General features: G+C 37.8%; 1 protein-coding gene across 1 annotated transcript in view; it reads left to right on the top strand.

Annotated features, from left to right (window-relative positions):
* SEMA3D (semaphorin 3D) overlaps window positions 1–16,274 on the top strand; it is a 255,213-nt gene that overhangs the window by 163,155 nt on the left and 75,784 nt on the right. Inside the window, exons 9-10 of the mRNA XM_060778197.2 lie at window positions 12,956–13,070; window positions 15,888–15,957. Of these exons, the coding sequence (XP_060634180.2) occupies window positions 12,956–13,070; window positions 15,888–15,957 (185 nt within the window). The remainder of the gene's footprint in view (window positions 1–12,955; window positions 13,071–15,887; window positions 15,958–16,274) is intronic.

Here is a 16,274-nt window from a genome sequence, read left to right on the forward strand (position 1 = left end):
GGCCCCTCCAGAAGATCTTAACAACCTTGATGGTTCATAGGGGAGAATCTGTTCGGACAGGTAAACTGGGCCGGAGTCGTTTAGGCTTTATAGGTCAACACCAGCACTTTGAATTGTGCTTGGAAGCTAATTGGCACCAGTGGAGCTGGCGCAACAGAGGAGTAGTATGCTCCCTGTACCCCGCTCCTGTTAGTAATCTGGCTGCCGCTCATTGGACTAGTTGAAGCTTCTGGGCAGTCTTCAGAGGTAACCCCACATAGAGAGTGTTGCAGTAGTCTATACAGGATGTAACCAGAGAGTGGACCACTGTGGGAAAAAGTTCAGTCGTACATTATTCCTCCTCACTTTATATCTTTGTTTTGCCTTATAACTTTTCATAAGCATCATTCTAAATACATGTTTGAAGTTTGGACTTAAATTAAACTTAAATTAGACAATGTGGAACAACACTAACAATAATTCAGTAAACAGCATTCAAAATATGATATTTTGAGTATAATCTAATCCAGGAGCTGGGTTTTCCACAACAAGCCCCATCTTTCTTTCCATCCAGTGTGAGGAAAAATTGCACCTGTTAAAAGAAATAGTAAATCCATATGGTTTTTTCAACACATAGTTTGAACAAAGGCTTTTTCCTGAAGTAGCCCATTAATCAACTTTTTATTGAGTGTATTGTCGAAGGCTTTCATGACCGGAATCACTGGGTTGTTGTAGATTTTTTCGGGCTGTATGGCCATGTTCTAGAGGCATTTTCTCCTGACGTTTCGCCTGCATCTATGGCAAGCATCCTCAGAGGTAGTGAGGTCTGTTGGAAGTAGGAAAATGGGTTTATATATCTGTGGAATGACCAGGGTGGGACAAAGGACTTTTGTCTGCTGGAGCTAGGTGTGAATGTTTCAACTGACTACCTTGATTAGCATTTAATGGCTTGGAAGTGCCTGGGGGAATCTTTTGTTGAGAGGTGATTTGATGTGCCTGATTGTTTACTCTCTGTTGGTTTGCTGTTATAATTTTTGAGTTTTTTAATACTGGTAGCCAGATTTTGTTCATTTTCATGGTTTCTTCCTTTCTGTTGAAATTGTCCACATGCTTGTGGATTTCAATGCAGAATTCTTGTAAAATGTCTACTATCTACAAAAATGGATGTTAATATATTTCAATAGTAATTATTTATAAAATGACCAAGTGGGGATTTTTATAAGTATTTCCCAACCATGTTTTTATTATTCTTTACATCCCAAGTTGTCCTCAGTTTCTCTGGGGGTTTTTCTCTAAAAGGCAAAAAAAATCACAATTTCATAGTTTATCCATTCTGGTTATCAATTGAATCCAAGTTATTGTGGGCTATTACATTTTGATGATCAACATTTTTTTTATGAAAATCATCTTTTGTCCTGCTGTTAATAGGAATACACCAAATCCATAACATTCTTCCCCTTTAAAGCAGGAAGAATTTGTATTTAAAGGATTAAAGTATGCCAGAAAGCAGAATTGAGGAGCTTGAGCATACAAGCCCATGACTGAGAGTGCATACCAGTGAAAATTAGACTTTAAATCCTTATACAAGGAGACTTTTTGTGATGTGGAGTTAAAGGTATAGTATCTCTTTTTCTCCAGACTGATTCTTTGTCTTTGACAACCACACAGAAAGCAGGTAAATTATCCACCCTTCATCATTATAGGGTGTCTCCAGAGGCGGCCCTAGGTAATTTTCAATGGTAAGCAAACAGTAATTTGGTGCCCCCCCCCAACCAATCACTGATATATATTTTCTGTTCATCGTGGGAGTTCTGTGTGCCATATTTGGTTCAATTCCATCATTGGTGGAGTTCAGAATGCTCTTTGAACTCCACAAATGATCCCAGAAACTGCAATTCCCAAATGTCAAGGTCTATTTTCCCCAAACCCAGGGTCGGCTCTAGGTAATTTTCAACGGTAAGCAAACAATATCCCCCCTGCCCCCGCCCCAACCGATCACTGATATATTTTCTGTTCGTCGTGGGAGTTCTGTGTGCCATATTTGGTTCAATTCCATCATTGGTGGAGTTCAGAATGCTCTTTGATTGTAGGTGAACTATACATCCCAGTAACTACAACTCACATATGTCAAGGTCTATTTTCCCCCAAGAGCGCCTCAAGAGCGACCCTGGGAAAAATCAACTATACTGCAAATGCTTACTTTGCGTAATGGGTTGAGCCGCCCCTGGGTGTCTCATACATAAAATCCTCACTGCTTATTTTGTCAGAGCCTTGTGTTTCTGTGCTAGCAAGCTGCCCTTTGCTATTTTAAGCTACTGTAATAAATTAATAACAGCCACTACCACCAACAAAAACGCCATCCTGTTAACATCCTGTTCACAACACACAATTTGCTCATTGTAACAAAGACTTGGGTTTCTTGCATGAAAGAATATAAGCAATGATGAATTTAGCAAGACCAAGTACTATTTCAGGGGAACCACAAATGTAATGGTGCATTTAAAATAAATAACTTTGTGGAACACAGAATTAGAAAGGCTGCCTTTGTAGTTTTTCATCCCAGAAGAGCTCAGTCAATTTATTAATGCTGATTGATATACATTCTATAATGCAACCCCATTGTAACTGGTGGATCTGATTTTTTTTATCGGTAAAGTTATGAATGCATGACAGGTCAAGAGATATTTATGATGCCAGTTTCTTTCTTTTTGATTTCCAGTTGTTTCCTGTTGCTCCTGCCAGGAATTCACTTTGATCGATGTTTTTGCATAACTTGCCACAGGCACTAATTAATAACCAACTTCTTCAAATTCCACTTGCTGTCTGCTTTGACTTATGCAACTGCTGGACAAAATTACTGTTTTGAAAGTAATTTTGCATTTGCATTTTCTAATGTCCTCCAACTTGATTGATGTCCAGTAAAAGCTATGCTTTTGACTGGTCTTTTTCTTTATATATGTCATCTTTACTTACAGAAGATTTAGGAATGGCATGTTGCAGATGTTCTCTTATTTCATAAATTACAAAGTATGCATTCTGAATCTTATAATTTCCTCATGCTATATAGCTTGTTAGAGGCAGTTTCTGCCACAACACCAAAGCAAGAAGAATAGAAATGATTGTACATTCTTTCTTTCTCCATGTTTCTTGCTTGTGTCCAAAACTGGGAGATACACTAATTTCCCATTGGGAATAAAATAAGTTTGCACATTACCAAGTTTTGCCATAAATATTTTCTGCTCAACATACAGGAGTGTGAGTCTTCAACTATAGCAGAACACCTGCTTTCATGGTAATTAATGTGCAAGACTCCTACCAAAGTAGAGAACAGTGAATTAACAACACGATTTTTTATAATAATCTTTATTAAATATTTACAAATTACAGATTTAAAAAGGAAAAATCATTATAGAAGAAGGGGGAAGGGAGAGGAGGGGAAGAAGGGGAGGGAAAAGAAAAAGGGGACATGGCGAGGGGGAAAGTATCGGGAAAAGTGGGAGAGGGGAAAACAGGGAAAGAAAAGGGGGGGCAATCAATTAAAAGAAAAAAGAGTGAACAAAACAAAAACAAATTTAAAAAAAGAAAAGAAAGAAAAGAAAAAGTTTCGCTTCCGAGCTTCTTCGTGGAGAGTTTGTTGCCTTTTCATTCTTTTCACACCTTCCATCTCCTCTTCATCTTCTCTTCCTTCTTTCTCCCCCTATTTTTTATTCTCTCTTATGCAGTGGATCTTTCTTTCTTATTTTAGTTGTTATTATTTTTATCTTTATCTTGTTTTACGTTAGATATTCCGTTATAGATGTCCAGTCCTTTTTCTTACTTGCCTTCCCTTTAGATATCAGATAAGTTAGCCTATCCATGTTCCTTATGTCCATAATTTTTTGTTCCAATCTTCCAGTTTAGGTATCTCTGTTTTCCTCCATACTCTAGCATAGCACATTCTTGCAGTCGTTGTAGCTAAGAAGAGGAGTTTATCTGTGTTGTTATCTAATTTTTGATTATTAATTAACAACACTATTTTTAACCAGAGAGAACATCTGTCTATGAATGCTGAAGTCCTCCAGGGCAACTCTATAGAATCACCCTGCAGAACATAGAGATTCCTAGAGAGAATGTATTGATCAAATCTGAGTATTTTAAAATCAGGAAAAAATTAAACTCATGAATGTGGAGGGCCAACTATTTATCATTCTCATAAGTGAGGATGTGTCAATTCAACAGATATCTCCCTGCTGTGAAATATTTATGTCACAAACGTGGCAAAATGTTATAGTAGTTTTGCTAGTGCAAATCAGGTTATTTGAATCTATTTCAAGACAACTATCAAGCTGTCATGAGGTTTTTGAGGCCATTTAGTTTCCTAGTTGGGATTGGTTGTGAGAGAATTTCCCTGTTTTTTAGCCTGAATCGCTCAGCAGCATTTGATATAATAAACTATGATAACCTTGATGAATTGTTTACTAGGGACAATGTATTGCTGTGATTGGTGTCCTTTATATTAGGTCACACACATGTTGTTTAACATCTGCATCAGGGATTTATAAAGGACATGAGTTTGCAAGGACTTTGGGGAGCTGACATTATGAAAAATGGGTTTAAAATGCTGTCCAATGTCCTCTAGGAGGAATGAAGATAGATGTTATCATGTGTTGTTTCCTGTGTCATTTTAGATCCAGAAGAAATTTTTAAAAAGTAGGAGGTGGCCCTGATCTCACTTATCCTATTTGAACATTTGTGTACAATAGGGGCAGTCCTGAAGAGGCCCAAGGGATGTTGAGACTAACTCCTCTTAGGAGTACACCAAGAGACCTCAAAATTAGCAGCCTATACTTTTTGTTACCCTAGTCTAAATAGTATCCCTCAAAATGTATGCATGCTTAATAATACCTTATAATTCTATTTACCCTTAACAGGATTTTGATTTCCATACAAAGTGAAAAAGTGTCACAAAATTTGAACGAGAAACTTTAAATAAGATTGGCAACTCTGCATTTTGGCAATGCAAGAAGTGCTTTCCTATGATATATAGTATATGAGGCCTCCTTGGTTGACCCATGGAGAGTTTTGGTAGGGAGGAATGTTCAGTACTCATCATAAGAACTTTCATAACCAAATTGTGCATACAGCACTATTAAAGAGAGAGTACAAAAGAAAGAAATGTTACTCTTTGCATTCTGAGCTCAGGAATCACAATGAAAATGGCAGAAAACACGTGGTATGGGATCTGCCAGATTTGCCCGTTTTGAATTGATTTGGTGATGTGGGGAAAATGAGTGTTCCTATGAGTGGCGTCCTACAAATAATAATAAATAAACAAAGCAGTGATGTCCTAGTAATCTTCCAAAATCCATCCGCCTGCATGGTATGTTTTAAAATTAAATGTATTCAGTAGAAATTGGGCTACTTTGCATTTGCTTGATTCTAACCTTTAAAATTTCACTTTTTCCTACTTTTTCTTTTCCCCTTTTAAAACTAGAGTTAACAATCCATAAAAAATAAACATTGAGAGGGAGAGAAAAAAAGAGAAAAATGGGGTCTGCCTTAAGAACAATGCTTTCTGGACCACTAGGAGGGAAAGCAAAAGAGCCCATAGAGTGTAATAGGTTCTGCTTTAGCTGCAAGTGCTTGTGCGATAAATCTGAAAATGGATAATTTCAAGAGTAAAGGCAAGAAACAATATGGTACTGATAAACAATATCACCGAATAATACAGTTGGAAGAGACCACATGGGCCATCTAGTCCAACACCCTGCCATATAGGAAAAGTGCAATTGATGCTTTGCTTTTTAATGCAACGGGACTAAATGCCACGGTAATATGGCGCCTCCTCCCCACCTCCTATAGGATGAGGCCCAAAGTTCCCTGTATGGAAAGAATGCTTGTGATTGTCAATTGCTTTCCAGGGTATGTTGCTATGTTGGTTTGAGGACTGTCTCAAAAAACTTCTTGCGTCATTAACATTTTTGGATGTTATTTTTCAGGAAAGGTCATCCTGAAAGTATGTCATTATTAAAGTCCATCTATTAGGCAAATGGTACGGATCTTTCTCATGTTATCATGAAACCACTACCCTATCTCACTGCATTTAGGAAGGCTTATGGCAACACAAGTTTTCAAACTGACCTTTAAAATTGCTTTATTCTGGTGATTTTAATTCATTGATGATGTGAAGATTTCAGTGGTTCTGTTTCTTTGCTTTTAAAATGTTTTTAATTTTAAAATATTATTGCTAGCTTTTTGTGCAAATTTCTGTTTGGAAAATTAAAAAAAGCAATTGAAATAAATAAGTAGTAGTTGCCGAAGACATAGGTAGCAACATACTGTTTTTATATTGGGTTGTTGTAGCTTTTTTCGGGCTGTATGGCCATGGTCTAGAGGCATTCTCTCCTGACGTTTCGCCTGCATCTATGGCATGCATCCTCAGAGGTAGTGAGGTCTGTTCGAACTAGGCAAAAGGGTTTATATATCTGTGGAATGACCAGGGTAGGACAAAGGACTTTTGTCTGCTGGAGCTAGGTGTGAATGTTTCAACTGATCACCTTAATTTTGCCTAGTTCCAACAGACCTCACTACCTCTGAGGATGTTTGCCATAGATGCAGGCGAAACGTCAGGAGAGAATCCTTCTAGACCATGGCCATACAGCCCGAAAAAAGCTACAACAACCCAGTGATTCCGGCCATGAAAGCCTTCGACAATACATTGTTTTTATATTGTTTATACGGTTTTATACTGTTTATACTGTTTTATATTGTTATTATTACATTACTGTTAATTGTATATTTTAGGGCTGGGCGGTTTCGTTCGTTAATTTCGTAATTTGTTATTAATTCGTATTTAAATTAGCTTACGATCCGATATCGAGCCATGCAGGAGCAATTAAAAATCGAACAAATTTTTCAATTTATTTCGTAATTGTTTCGTAATTGTTTCGTAATTGTTTCGAAATTGTTTCGTAATTGTTTCATAATTGTTTCCGTATGTCTGGTGCAAGTTTTAGGGTTGTTGTTTGTTTTATCAGTGATAAAAAATAAATTATCACACCAACAGTCAACAACAGAGGGAGAGGGAAGTTTCAGAAGTTCCCCCTGTCCCATTTGGAAGGGTTTTTTTGCATATTGCGCAATCGCGTCCGCCATTAACGAATCGATTCATAATTGTTTCGTAATTGTTTCGTAATTTACGAAATTTTGTATATTTTGAACTTTTTTAAAGAAAAATTTCGGAATTCTTTTAAAAAACGAAATGCAAAAACCCCCTAAAAACGAATCGAGTTTAGAAACAATTTTTTCCGTGGTTACCCAGCCCTAGTATATTTATATTTTGATGTGTGTGCCAAGGGTGCCACTTTGTTAGCCATCCTGAGTCCCTCTGCTGAGGTTGAGAAAGGATGGGATATAAAAGCCCTAAATAAATAATAAATAAAATAAATATTCAGAAAGGGGGGAAGGGAAGGGTGGAAAATCATTTTATGATAACTAAATATAACTATATATTGGATTTCAGGCCTGTATTTTTTTTACAGCCATGTGTTTTTAAACATCACCGAAGTATCTGATAGTTGCAACACTTATATAAACTTGGGTGAGGCAGTTAAAATATTAAAATATGATAGCTGTGAAAGCAATATGTTTTTCTCCCTTAGGCTGCTATATGCCATTCTTTTCCAGGTTTAATTGCCAAATATGAGCATGGTTATAGAGATGATGAACTGTATGTGATGGGCTTGAAGATAGTTAGCTTGTTAAAGGACCTTTTATTTATTGTAACCATTTCCAGAAGGGTAGTGAGGTTAGTCTGTTGCAGCAAAAACAGATTTTTTTCCATAATAAAATTGTGGATCTTTAAGGTGCCACAAAACTCTTTCTTATTATTAAGGGGAATGGGAGTCACTCAGAGATATAAGTGCCTTGGATTTCTTTTTTTCCTCCCTTTTTTTTTGGGGGGGGGGGGGGAGATACAAGGAAAGGCTCCAGCTTTCCAAGTTATTGTAGTTTCACTTGTGAGTGCTTTCTCTGGGTAAAACCTTTGCCTTGCATTTTGGCAATCTTTCCATTCGTGTCTCCAACACCCAGATGTAAGTGTGCATACTGCATAGGCTTTTTATAGGCACTTCCTTATTGGTTCCATAGAAAGAGACAGATCAAGGTAAGGCCTTGTTTGCTGATTCAGTTTAAGAGATTACTAAGCAGTAGGTGCAAGTTAAATTGTGATTTATAGTGAAAGGATTTTTTTACTGCTAAAATATCCTTCTCAAACAAGGTAGTGAGGTTTACTATAAACATGATGAATAGGTTTTAAATTCTTCAGCAATAGGTGAGATCCTTGGTGCTTGTAAATTGATTTAAAATTCTGGACCAGCTATTTATAGGTCAATGTCAGGTCACAGCCTGTGTAAAATGGTCTGACTTTTATTTCCTACTAAATTGTCCACTTATTTTCCTGCAATGCGAAATACCCATTACTGTAGCTATATTTGCTGCATTTCTTAAGAGACTAAGAGATACTCAGGAATGTCCTAAAGAGACATCTGGAAACCAAATTTTCCAAAGTAAAATTTATGGTCTGTCGAAACAGCCAAAGAATATGCTCCCGATATTTATTTATTTATTTATTTATTTACAGCTTCAGGATGGATTATAGTGTACACATATATGGCAAACATCCAATGCCAATTTTTGACATACAAACATATACAGACATACACAGAGGCTGTTTAACTTTTTTCTGGCCACCAGGGGAGCTGTCGCTTTCGTCGTCCATCTGCGATGCTGATGAAGTACTTCCGCATTCCCCACATGCTTCCCCTCTGGAATGCTTAGCTGGAGTCTTCTTTATGGCCTCATAAATTAGTTAATTTAGCTTCCCCACACTTTAATGTGGTAGCTAATTTTCCTACTTGACAGATGCAACTGTCTTTCAGGTTGCAAATGTCAACAACAGGCTACACACAATTGGTTGGAAACTCTTTCCAACCCAGGCTGGCTTCGAACTCATGACCTTTTGGTCAGAGTGATCTTTAATGCAGCTGTCACTCAGCCAGCTGCGCCACAATCCTGTGCAGTACTGAGGATGAGGCAGTTATTTGATTTTTTTAATAGAAATAAAAGCCAAAATTAAAGTAGTCTGGTGCAAAATGTCAATATTTGGTCCCTATAGGAGTTGGAGACTAGGTTACTTAAGGCCAACCCATACTCTTGTGATCTCTCTTTGCTTACAAGTGACAACACACCCTCCTTTCCTCATGCTTTGGGGCAACCAGCTAGGAATCTCACTTCCTAAGCAGCCAGGCTTTGAAGCTGTGAGGCCATGCAATGCTAACCAAGGTGGCCAATTGCAACATTCACACTTGCTTTCAGCAGACAACAGTTCTTTCTCCCTCCCTGGACATTCAACAGATATATATATATATATATATATATATATATATATTTTCTCCTTACGGCCAGGGTCCATCGTACCTTAGGGACCGCCTCTCCTTCTCCCATCATTCGAGGTCGCAACAACCAGCCCAATGCAACTTACTCTGTATACCGGGTCCTAGAGAAGTGCACTCGGAAAGTACCAGACGCAGGGCTTTTTCTATTTCTGCCCCTGCCATATGGAATTCCTTGCCGCCCTACATGAGAGCCATGCGTGACTTAGGGCCTTTTACTCTAGCACTCAAGACCTGGCATTTTACTAGAGCATTCGATCTCTGTTAATTTTTAAATTCTGTATGTATGTATTTTATCTTTTACAATTTAGCTGTAAATCGCCTAGAGCATTCTCGGATGGAGGGCGATTAATAAGTAATTAAATATGATGATGATGATGATGATGATGATGATATAAACCCAATTTTCCTAGTTTCCAACAGACCTCACAACCTCTGAGGATCCTGCCATAGATCTGGGTGAAGCATCAGGAGAGAATGTTTCTGGACTATGGCCATACAGCCCAGAAAACTCCCAGCACACTTATAACAAGATAATTTCCTTATGTTGCTGTCTTGGTTAGAGCCTATCATTTTTTTCATATGCAGTATGTAAAAAATTGAGATTTATTCAGCTCAGATATGGGAAATGACAACACTGACAGATATATGCATCCCTATTAGAAACACTGGCAACAAAGATCCGCATAGTCAAAGCCTGTAGTATTCCCTGTAGTAACATACGGATGTGAGAGCTGGACCTTAGGGAAGGCTGAGCGAAGGAAGATAGATACTTTTGAACTGTGGTGTTGGAGGAAAGTTCTGAGAGTGCCTTGGACTGTGAGAAGATCCAACCAGTCCATCCTCCAGGATATAAAACCCGACTGCTCATTGGAGGGAAGGATACTAGAGACAAAGTTGAAGTACTTTGGCCACATCATGAGGAGACAGCAAAGCCTAGAGAAGACAATTATGCTGGGGAAAGTGGAAGGTAAAAGGAAGAGGGGCCAACCAAAGGCAAGATGGATGGCATCCTTGAAGTGACTGGACTGACCTTGAAGGAGCAGGGGGTGGTGACGGCCGACAGGGAGCTCTGGCATGGGCTGGTCCATGATGTCACCATACTTTGCAGAAATAATAAAAAGTAGCAATTGATACATTTTCCTTGTCTCCAAGTTTGTACTTTTGACAATCTTGTGACAAATATCTTATAGAGATGTGAGTCTGACTGCAGTGGAAAACAACAAGGACATGACAGATTCTGTGAGAATATTAAAGAACCTTTGGGTGGAAATATAAATTATTGAAGGCTATTTGAAAGGAGCAAATACTGACATTGAAGATACATTGGCAAAAGCCTGTCAATAACTACTTCCAGCGAGTTGCCTGTATTGTTCTGTTTTAAGAAAAACAACAGTGTTGTGGTACCATAGACTTTACACAGTTATTTTGGTATATATTCCCATGTTCATGACATATTTGATGCATCTGTGACAGTTACTGCTGTTAATAAGAAATGTGACTGAGAATATACTATCAATTATATCACAGTTTTCAAAATGCCTTTTTCCTGTGTGCCTGTCATTTGATAACATTTTTTTTCATATTTTAGTGTATTTCTTGGTGCTTACATAATTAACCTGAAGTTATTAGAACATGAATGACATTCACTTGTGTCTTTCTTTGTAAAATATAATAAAATATGGATGCATAGGTTATACTTTGGTTCTGTATGTAATTGAGCTTTATGCTCAAAGAGTTCTTGACTAGGGGGAAAGGTTTTGTAAATGTTGTTTATAGAAATAAGAACAAATGTTTTATCCATATTTCTCTTCACTCAGAGTAAGTAATAGAATTTTCACAGTTCAAAGATGATTCTGTACCAAAAAATACACATCTTGCACAAAAAAGAACTTTTCCTTGAATAGAAAACAGTTTTCTGTGCAGAAATGTTTTCAGAAATAAATTTTGTTTCCTGTATAGATTAGAAATATTTTTTGCACTGAGAATGTGTTTTTTTCTGTGCAGAAAATTGTATTTTTATTTCTTGAATAGTACATGCATTTTTTCCATTCAGAGTTAACTAAAGTTCTGAAGGTTCTTACCTGCATAGGATTTTTCTCATCAGGGTTTTCTATCACTAGGAGAAAAATCCTGCCGTTTAACATTTTTTCCAAATATTTTGGAATATTATTTTCATATCTATGCTTGACTTCTCCCACATCATTAAGAACGGAAATCCAAAGTCTTCTTAGAAAAGCTAGTGCTTTTTAATTGTAGCAGCAAGCAACGTTCTCTAAAACAGTGGTAGATTTGCATGAGCAGGAGAAGACAACAGGTGTAGAGTCAGTTGGGGATACTGAAATGGTGGCAGTAACACCATATCTCTATAGGTGTACTTCGGGACATCCGTAGGGGTACCAAGGTGCTTGTTTATAGAGCTATTGTCCTCCCAACCCTACTATATGCCCGTGAGACATGGACTGTCTACAGACGTCACATGTAATTCCTGGAACGATTCCATCAGCGCTGCCTCAGGAAAATCCTGCAAATCTCTTGGGAAGACAGGCAGACAAACATCAGTGTGATGGAAGAAGCAAAGACCACCAGCATTGAAGCGATGGTCCTCCGCCATAAACTCCACTGGGCCGGCCAGGTAGTCCAGATGCCCGACCACCGTCTCCCAAAGCAGTTGCTCTACTCTGAACTCAAGAACGGAAAATGGAATGTTGGTGGACAGGAAAAGAGATTTAAAGATGGGCTCAAAGCCAACCTTAAAAACTCTGGCATAGACACTGAGAAGTGGGAAGCCCTGGCCCTTGAGCGCTCCAGCTGGAGGTCAGCTGTGACCAGCAGTGCTGCAGAATTTGAAGAGGCACGAATGGAGGGCAAAAGGGAGAAGCGTGCCAAGAGGAAGGCACATCAAGCCAACCCCGACCGAGACCGCCTTCCACCTGGAAACCAATGCCCTCACTGCAGAAGAAGATGCAGAGCAAGAATAGGGCTCCACAGCCACATACGAACCCACAATAATACTGGAAGATAATCCTCCTCGGAAAACGAGGGATCGCCTAAGTAAGTAAGTAAGTACTTCCCAATCTGATGCCCAACATGACTCACTGGTTGCACCAATTTTATGCTCATGGCTATTTTAAGTCTCCAAATATGAAATGTATTCTCTGTGTTCTGCCACCATCACAGGCTCACGTGGTGAGAACATGTCAGAGAGCTTTCTGAGTGTCTGTTTCAGGAACTGCCCCTTTTCTTTCCACTTACTGGAAGGCTGTTTTTTTAATGCATAAGTGGGAAGAGTAGTATTTTATTTTGTTTTGGATGTTTTATTTGTCTTTTTAAACTCTTGCATATTTCTAAAATGATTTTAAAATATTTGTAAACCAATTTTAATTGTTTTTTAAATTTTAAATTGATGGTGTTTGAAAGTAATGTCAAGCCCTGTTTTGGGAGAAAAATGCCATACAAAATAAATAAATAAATAAATAGTTGCTTAGATGAAGATCTTTTTTTCTATTCAGCAGAAACTAAATATTTACTTTCTTTTCAATCAGAATGACATGGGAGGTCAACGTAGCCTGATAAACAAGTGGACAACATTCCTGAAAGCAAGACTAGTTTGCTCAATTCCTGGCCCAGAAGGAGCAGATACACATTTTGATGAACTGCGTAAGTTGTGTAATGCTTTAATTATTATCTTTTGGAGTATAATAACAGAAGAGGAGAGAAAATATGGGTATTGTTTACTTTGCTTTCCAAAATAGCTGGAGAAATAATTCAAGAGATCTTTCACAACTGAACCATCATAAATATGCCGAAGAAAATGATGTGTAAGTTTTGAGCAGCACAGCATTTTTACTATATACTAGCCGTCCCCTGCCACGCTCTGCTGTGGCCCAGTCTGGTGATCTGGAAAATAAAGTAATGAAAAGTGTTGGTTTCTAATATACGTAATTTCTTTCAGCTTGTGGGTAAAGAGTATTTCTTGCTTTTTCTTTGTCAGTGTTGATGTGGAGAGTGTCTGATTTGCCCACCCTGGAACATGCAACATAGAATTGTCATTCTTTAGGGGTCCCTTTCAAATCTATGATACTATATCTCTGTGTGTGTGAATCATATCTATCTATCTATTTATCTATATCTGTGGCTGGATGGCTCTTTGTCAGGAGGACTTTGATTATGTTTTCTTGCTCTGCTGAAGGGAGTTGGACTGGATGGCCTTAAGTATTTTCTGTTGGTCATGGCAGTTCTGGGGAAGTTTGCCCCAATTCTGTCGTCCGTGGGTTTCAGAATGCTCTTTGATTGTAGTTGAACTACAACTCCCAAATATCAAGGTCTATTTCTCCCAAACTCCGTGTTCATATTTGGACGTATTGAGTGGTTGTGCCAAGTTTGGTCCAGATCCATCATTGTTTGAGTCCACAGTGCTCTCTGGATGTAGGTGAACTACAACTCCCAAAGTCAAGGTCAATGCTCACCAAACCCTTCCAGTATTTTCTGTTGTTCATGGGAGTTCTGTGTGCCAAGTTTGGTTCAATTCCATCGTTGATGGAGTTCAGAATGCTCTTTGATTGTGGGTGAACTATAAATTCCAGCAACTACAACTCCCAAATGACAAAATCATAGTTTTTTGAGTGATGGTCACTCCTTGTGTTGTGAGACGTTTTGTTGCCAAATTTGGTGTGATTTCGTTCATTGGTTCTTTTTTTTTTAAGGTACTCATTATACACAGAGCATTTATATATATATAGATGTGTGTTCATGCACACACAGAGAAATCAAAAACAGCTTATAATTTCTTAAAACATTCCTAAGGAATTGGAATTCAAGGCTTCTCTTATATATGGAAGTGTCCACCTGTGTCTGAAATTATAAAAATCAGAAATAGGCTTACCTAACGAAATTCGGTAAATGGACATTAGTATCATTGTAAATCATTATGAGCCACGCAAGTGTTGAATAATGGGGGGAAATAGTTTGGCACAGATTTTTTTTATGTCACATATAAATTATCTAATATCTTTTTCAGTCCAAAGATAAATGAAACAGCTTGGAGTTTAAAATAACTCTGAGTCATGTAATGGTAGCCAAAATGCTATATTTTATATATCCCTAACAAATTATGAATTATGCTTGCACTGCTGTTTCCAAACATCAGTGGATAGTCCTTTTTGGACTTTTAAGTATGACTTACTCATTGGAAAGATATTGAAAGTAGGACTGCAATCAGTTGATTATATTTATTCTGTTTCTGAAGTTGGCAAACGATGTATTTCTGCACTTCCTGAGATATATATATATATATATATATCCTGAAAGTGCAACCTTCAGGGCCATATTTGATGCCTCCAGGATACTCAGGGGTCATTTTTTTTTCTCAACATTTTCCCCAAAGTGTCTCCCAGGGTTCAGGAATGCCCCTGAAACCTGGTGAGAATGCCCTCTAGAGGGAGCTTGAGAGCAAATAAATAATTTGTTTGTTTGTTTGTTTGTGATGTTAGGTACAATTTGGCATATCGGTCTCCAAGTTTTCCTGCCAAACATTGATATAGCCCACATTTTGTTGATTTTTTGGTGGTGCTTTAATAATGAGAAACAACATGGCTTTATGGCTTTATGTTTGGGTTAGGATTTTGATAGATCAGGGTTCAAATCACTCTTCAACCATGGAAACCCACTGGATGACCTAGAGCAAGTCTCATTTTCCTACAGGAAAAGGAACCTTCTCTCAATCAATCTTGTCAATCAAACAGTATGATAAAACAGAGTTGACTTGAAGACACACATTATTATTAGGGCTGGGCGGTTTCGTTCGTTAATTTTGTTATTATTTCCGTATGTCTGGCGCAAGTTTTATAGTTGTTGTTTGTTTTATCAGTGATACAAAAAATAAATTATCACACCAACAGTCAACAACAGAGGGAGAGGGAAGCTTCAGAAGTTCCCCCTGTCCCATTTGGAGGGTTTTTAGCGTATTGCGCAATCGCATCCGCCATTAACGAATCAATTCGTTATTGTTCCGAAATTGTTTCGTAATTTCCGAAATTTCGTAAATATCGAACTTTTTTAAAGAAAATTTTCGGAATTCTTTTAAAAAACGAAACGCAAAAACCCCCTAAAAACGAATCGAGTTTAGAAACAAATTTTTCCGTGGTTGCCCAGCCCTAATTATTATACTTTTGAAACAAGAACAAATTGGTTGGATTGAGCATACCTTAACACATGCTACATGTAATAGATTATATGGAACAGACACACAGACCTACTGTGTACACATAATTTAAAGTGATATGTATGGTGGAAAGAAGATATTATCGTAATTATGGATGGGGAAAAATTAATGTCTATGCACAAACAACATCATGCAAGACTAAGTAAAATGAGCTGTGGGTTTCTTTTCATGAGTATCAAAATATTATAGGCAGAGAAAAATATGACTAAAGATATATTATCTTAACTTTAAAAACAACCTATTCTCAATTGCAGAGGATATTTTTCTACTTCCCACACGAGATGAAAGAAATCCTATGGTGTATGGCGTCTTCACCACTACAAGGTAAATTTAAGGCTTTGCATGTCAGTCTATCTGAAAGCCAAAAACCAAGCATCTTGAATAACCCTGTCTGGACTGTGCTACAACACTAGGCCCCAGATTGTATTACTATAAATATTATTTTACCTTTTTACAGAGGACAGAGTAGGCAAAGAAGCTATGCCTTTCTCAGTGCCACCTAGTGAGAACCAATTGGTGTAGTGACTGTAGCATTCAGTTTAGATGTGGGAGATCAAGGTTCACATCCAATCCTCAGATAAGAAGCTCACTGTGTGGCCATGGACAAAGCACGTATTTCTAACTTAACGTACCTCACAGGC

This window comes from Anolis sagrei, chromosome 5 (assembly GCF_037176765.1).
Source record: "Anolis sagrei isolate rAnoSag1 chromosome 5, rAnoSag1.mat, whole genome shotgun sequence".
NCBI classification, from domain to species: Eukaryota; Metazoa; Chordata; class Lepidosauria; order Squamata; family Dactyloidae; genus Anolis; species Anolis sagrei.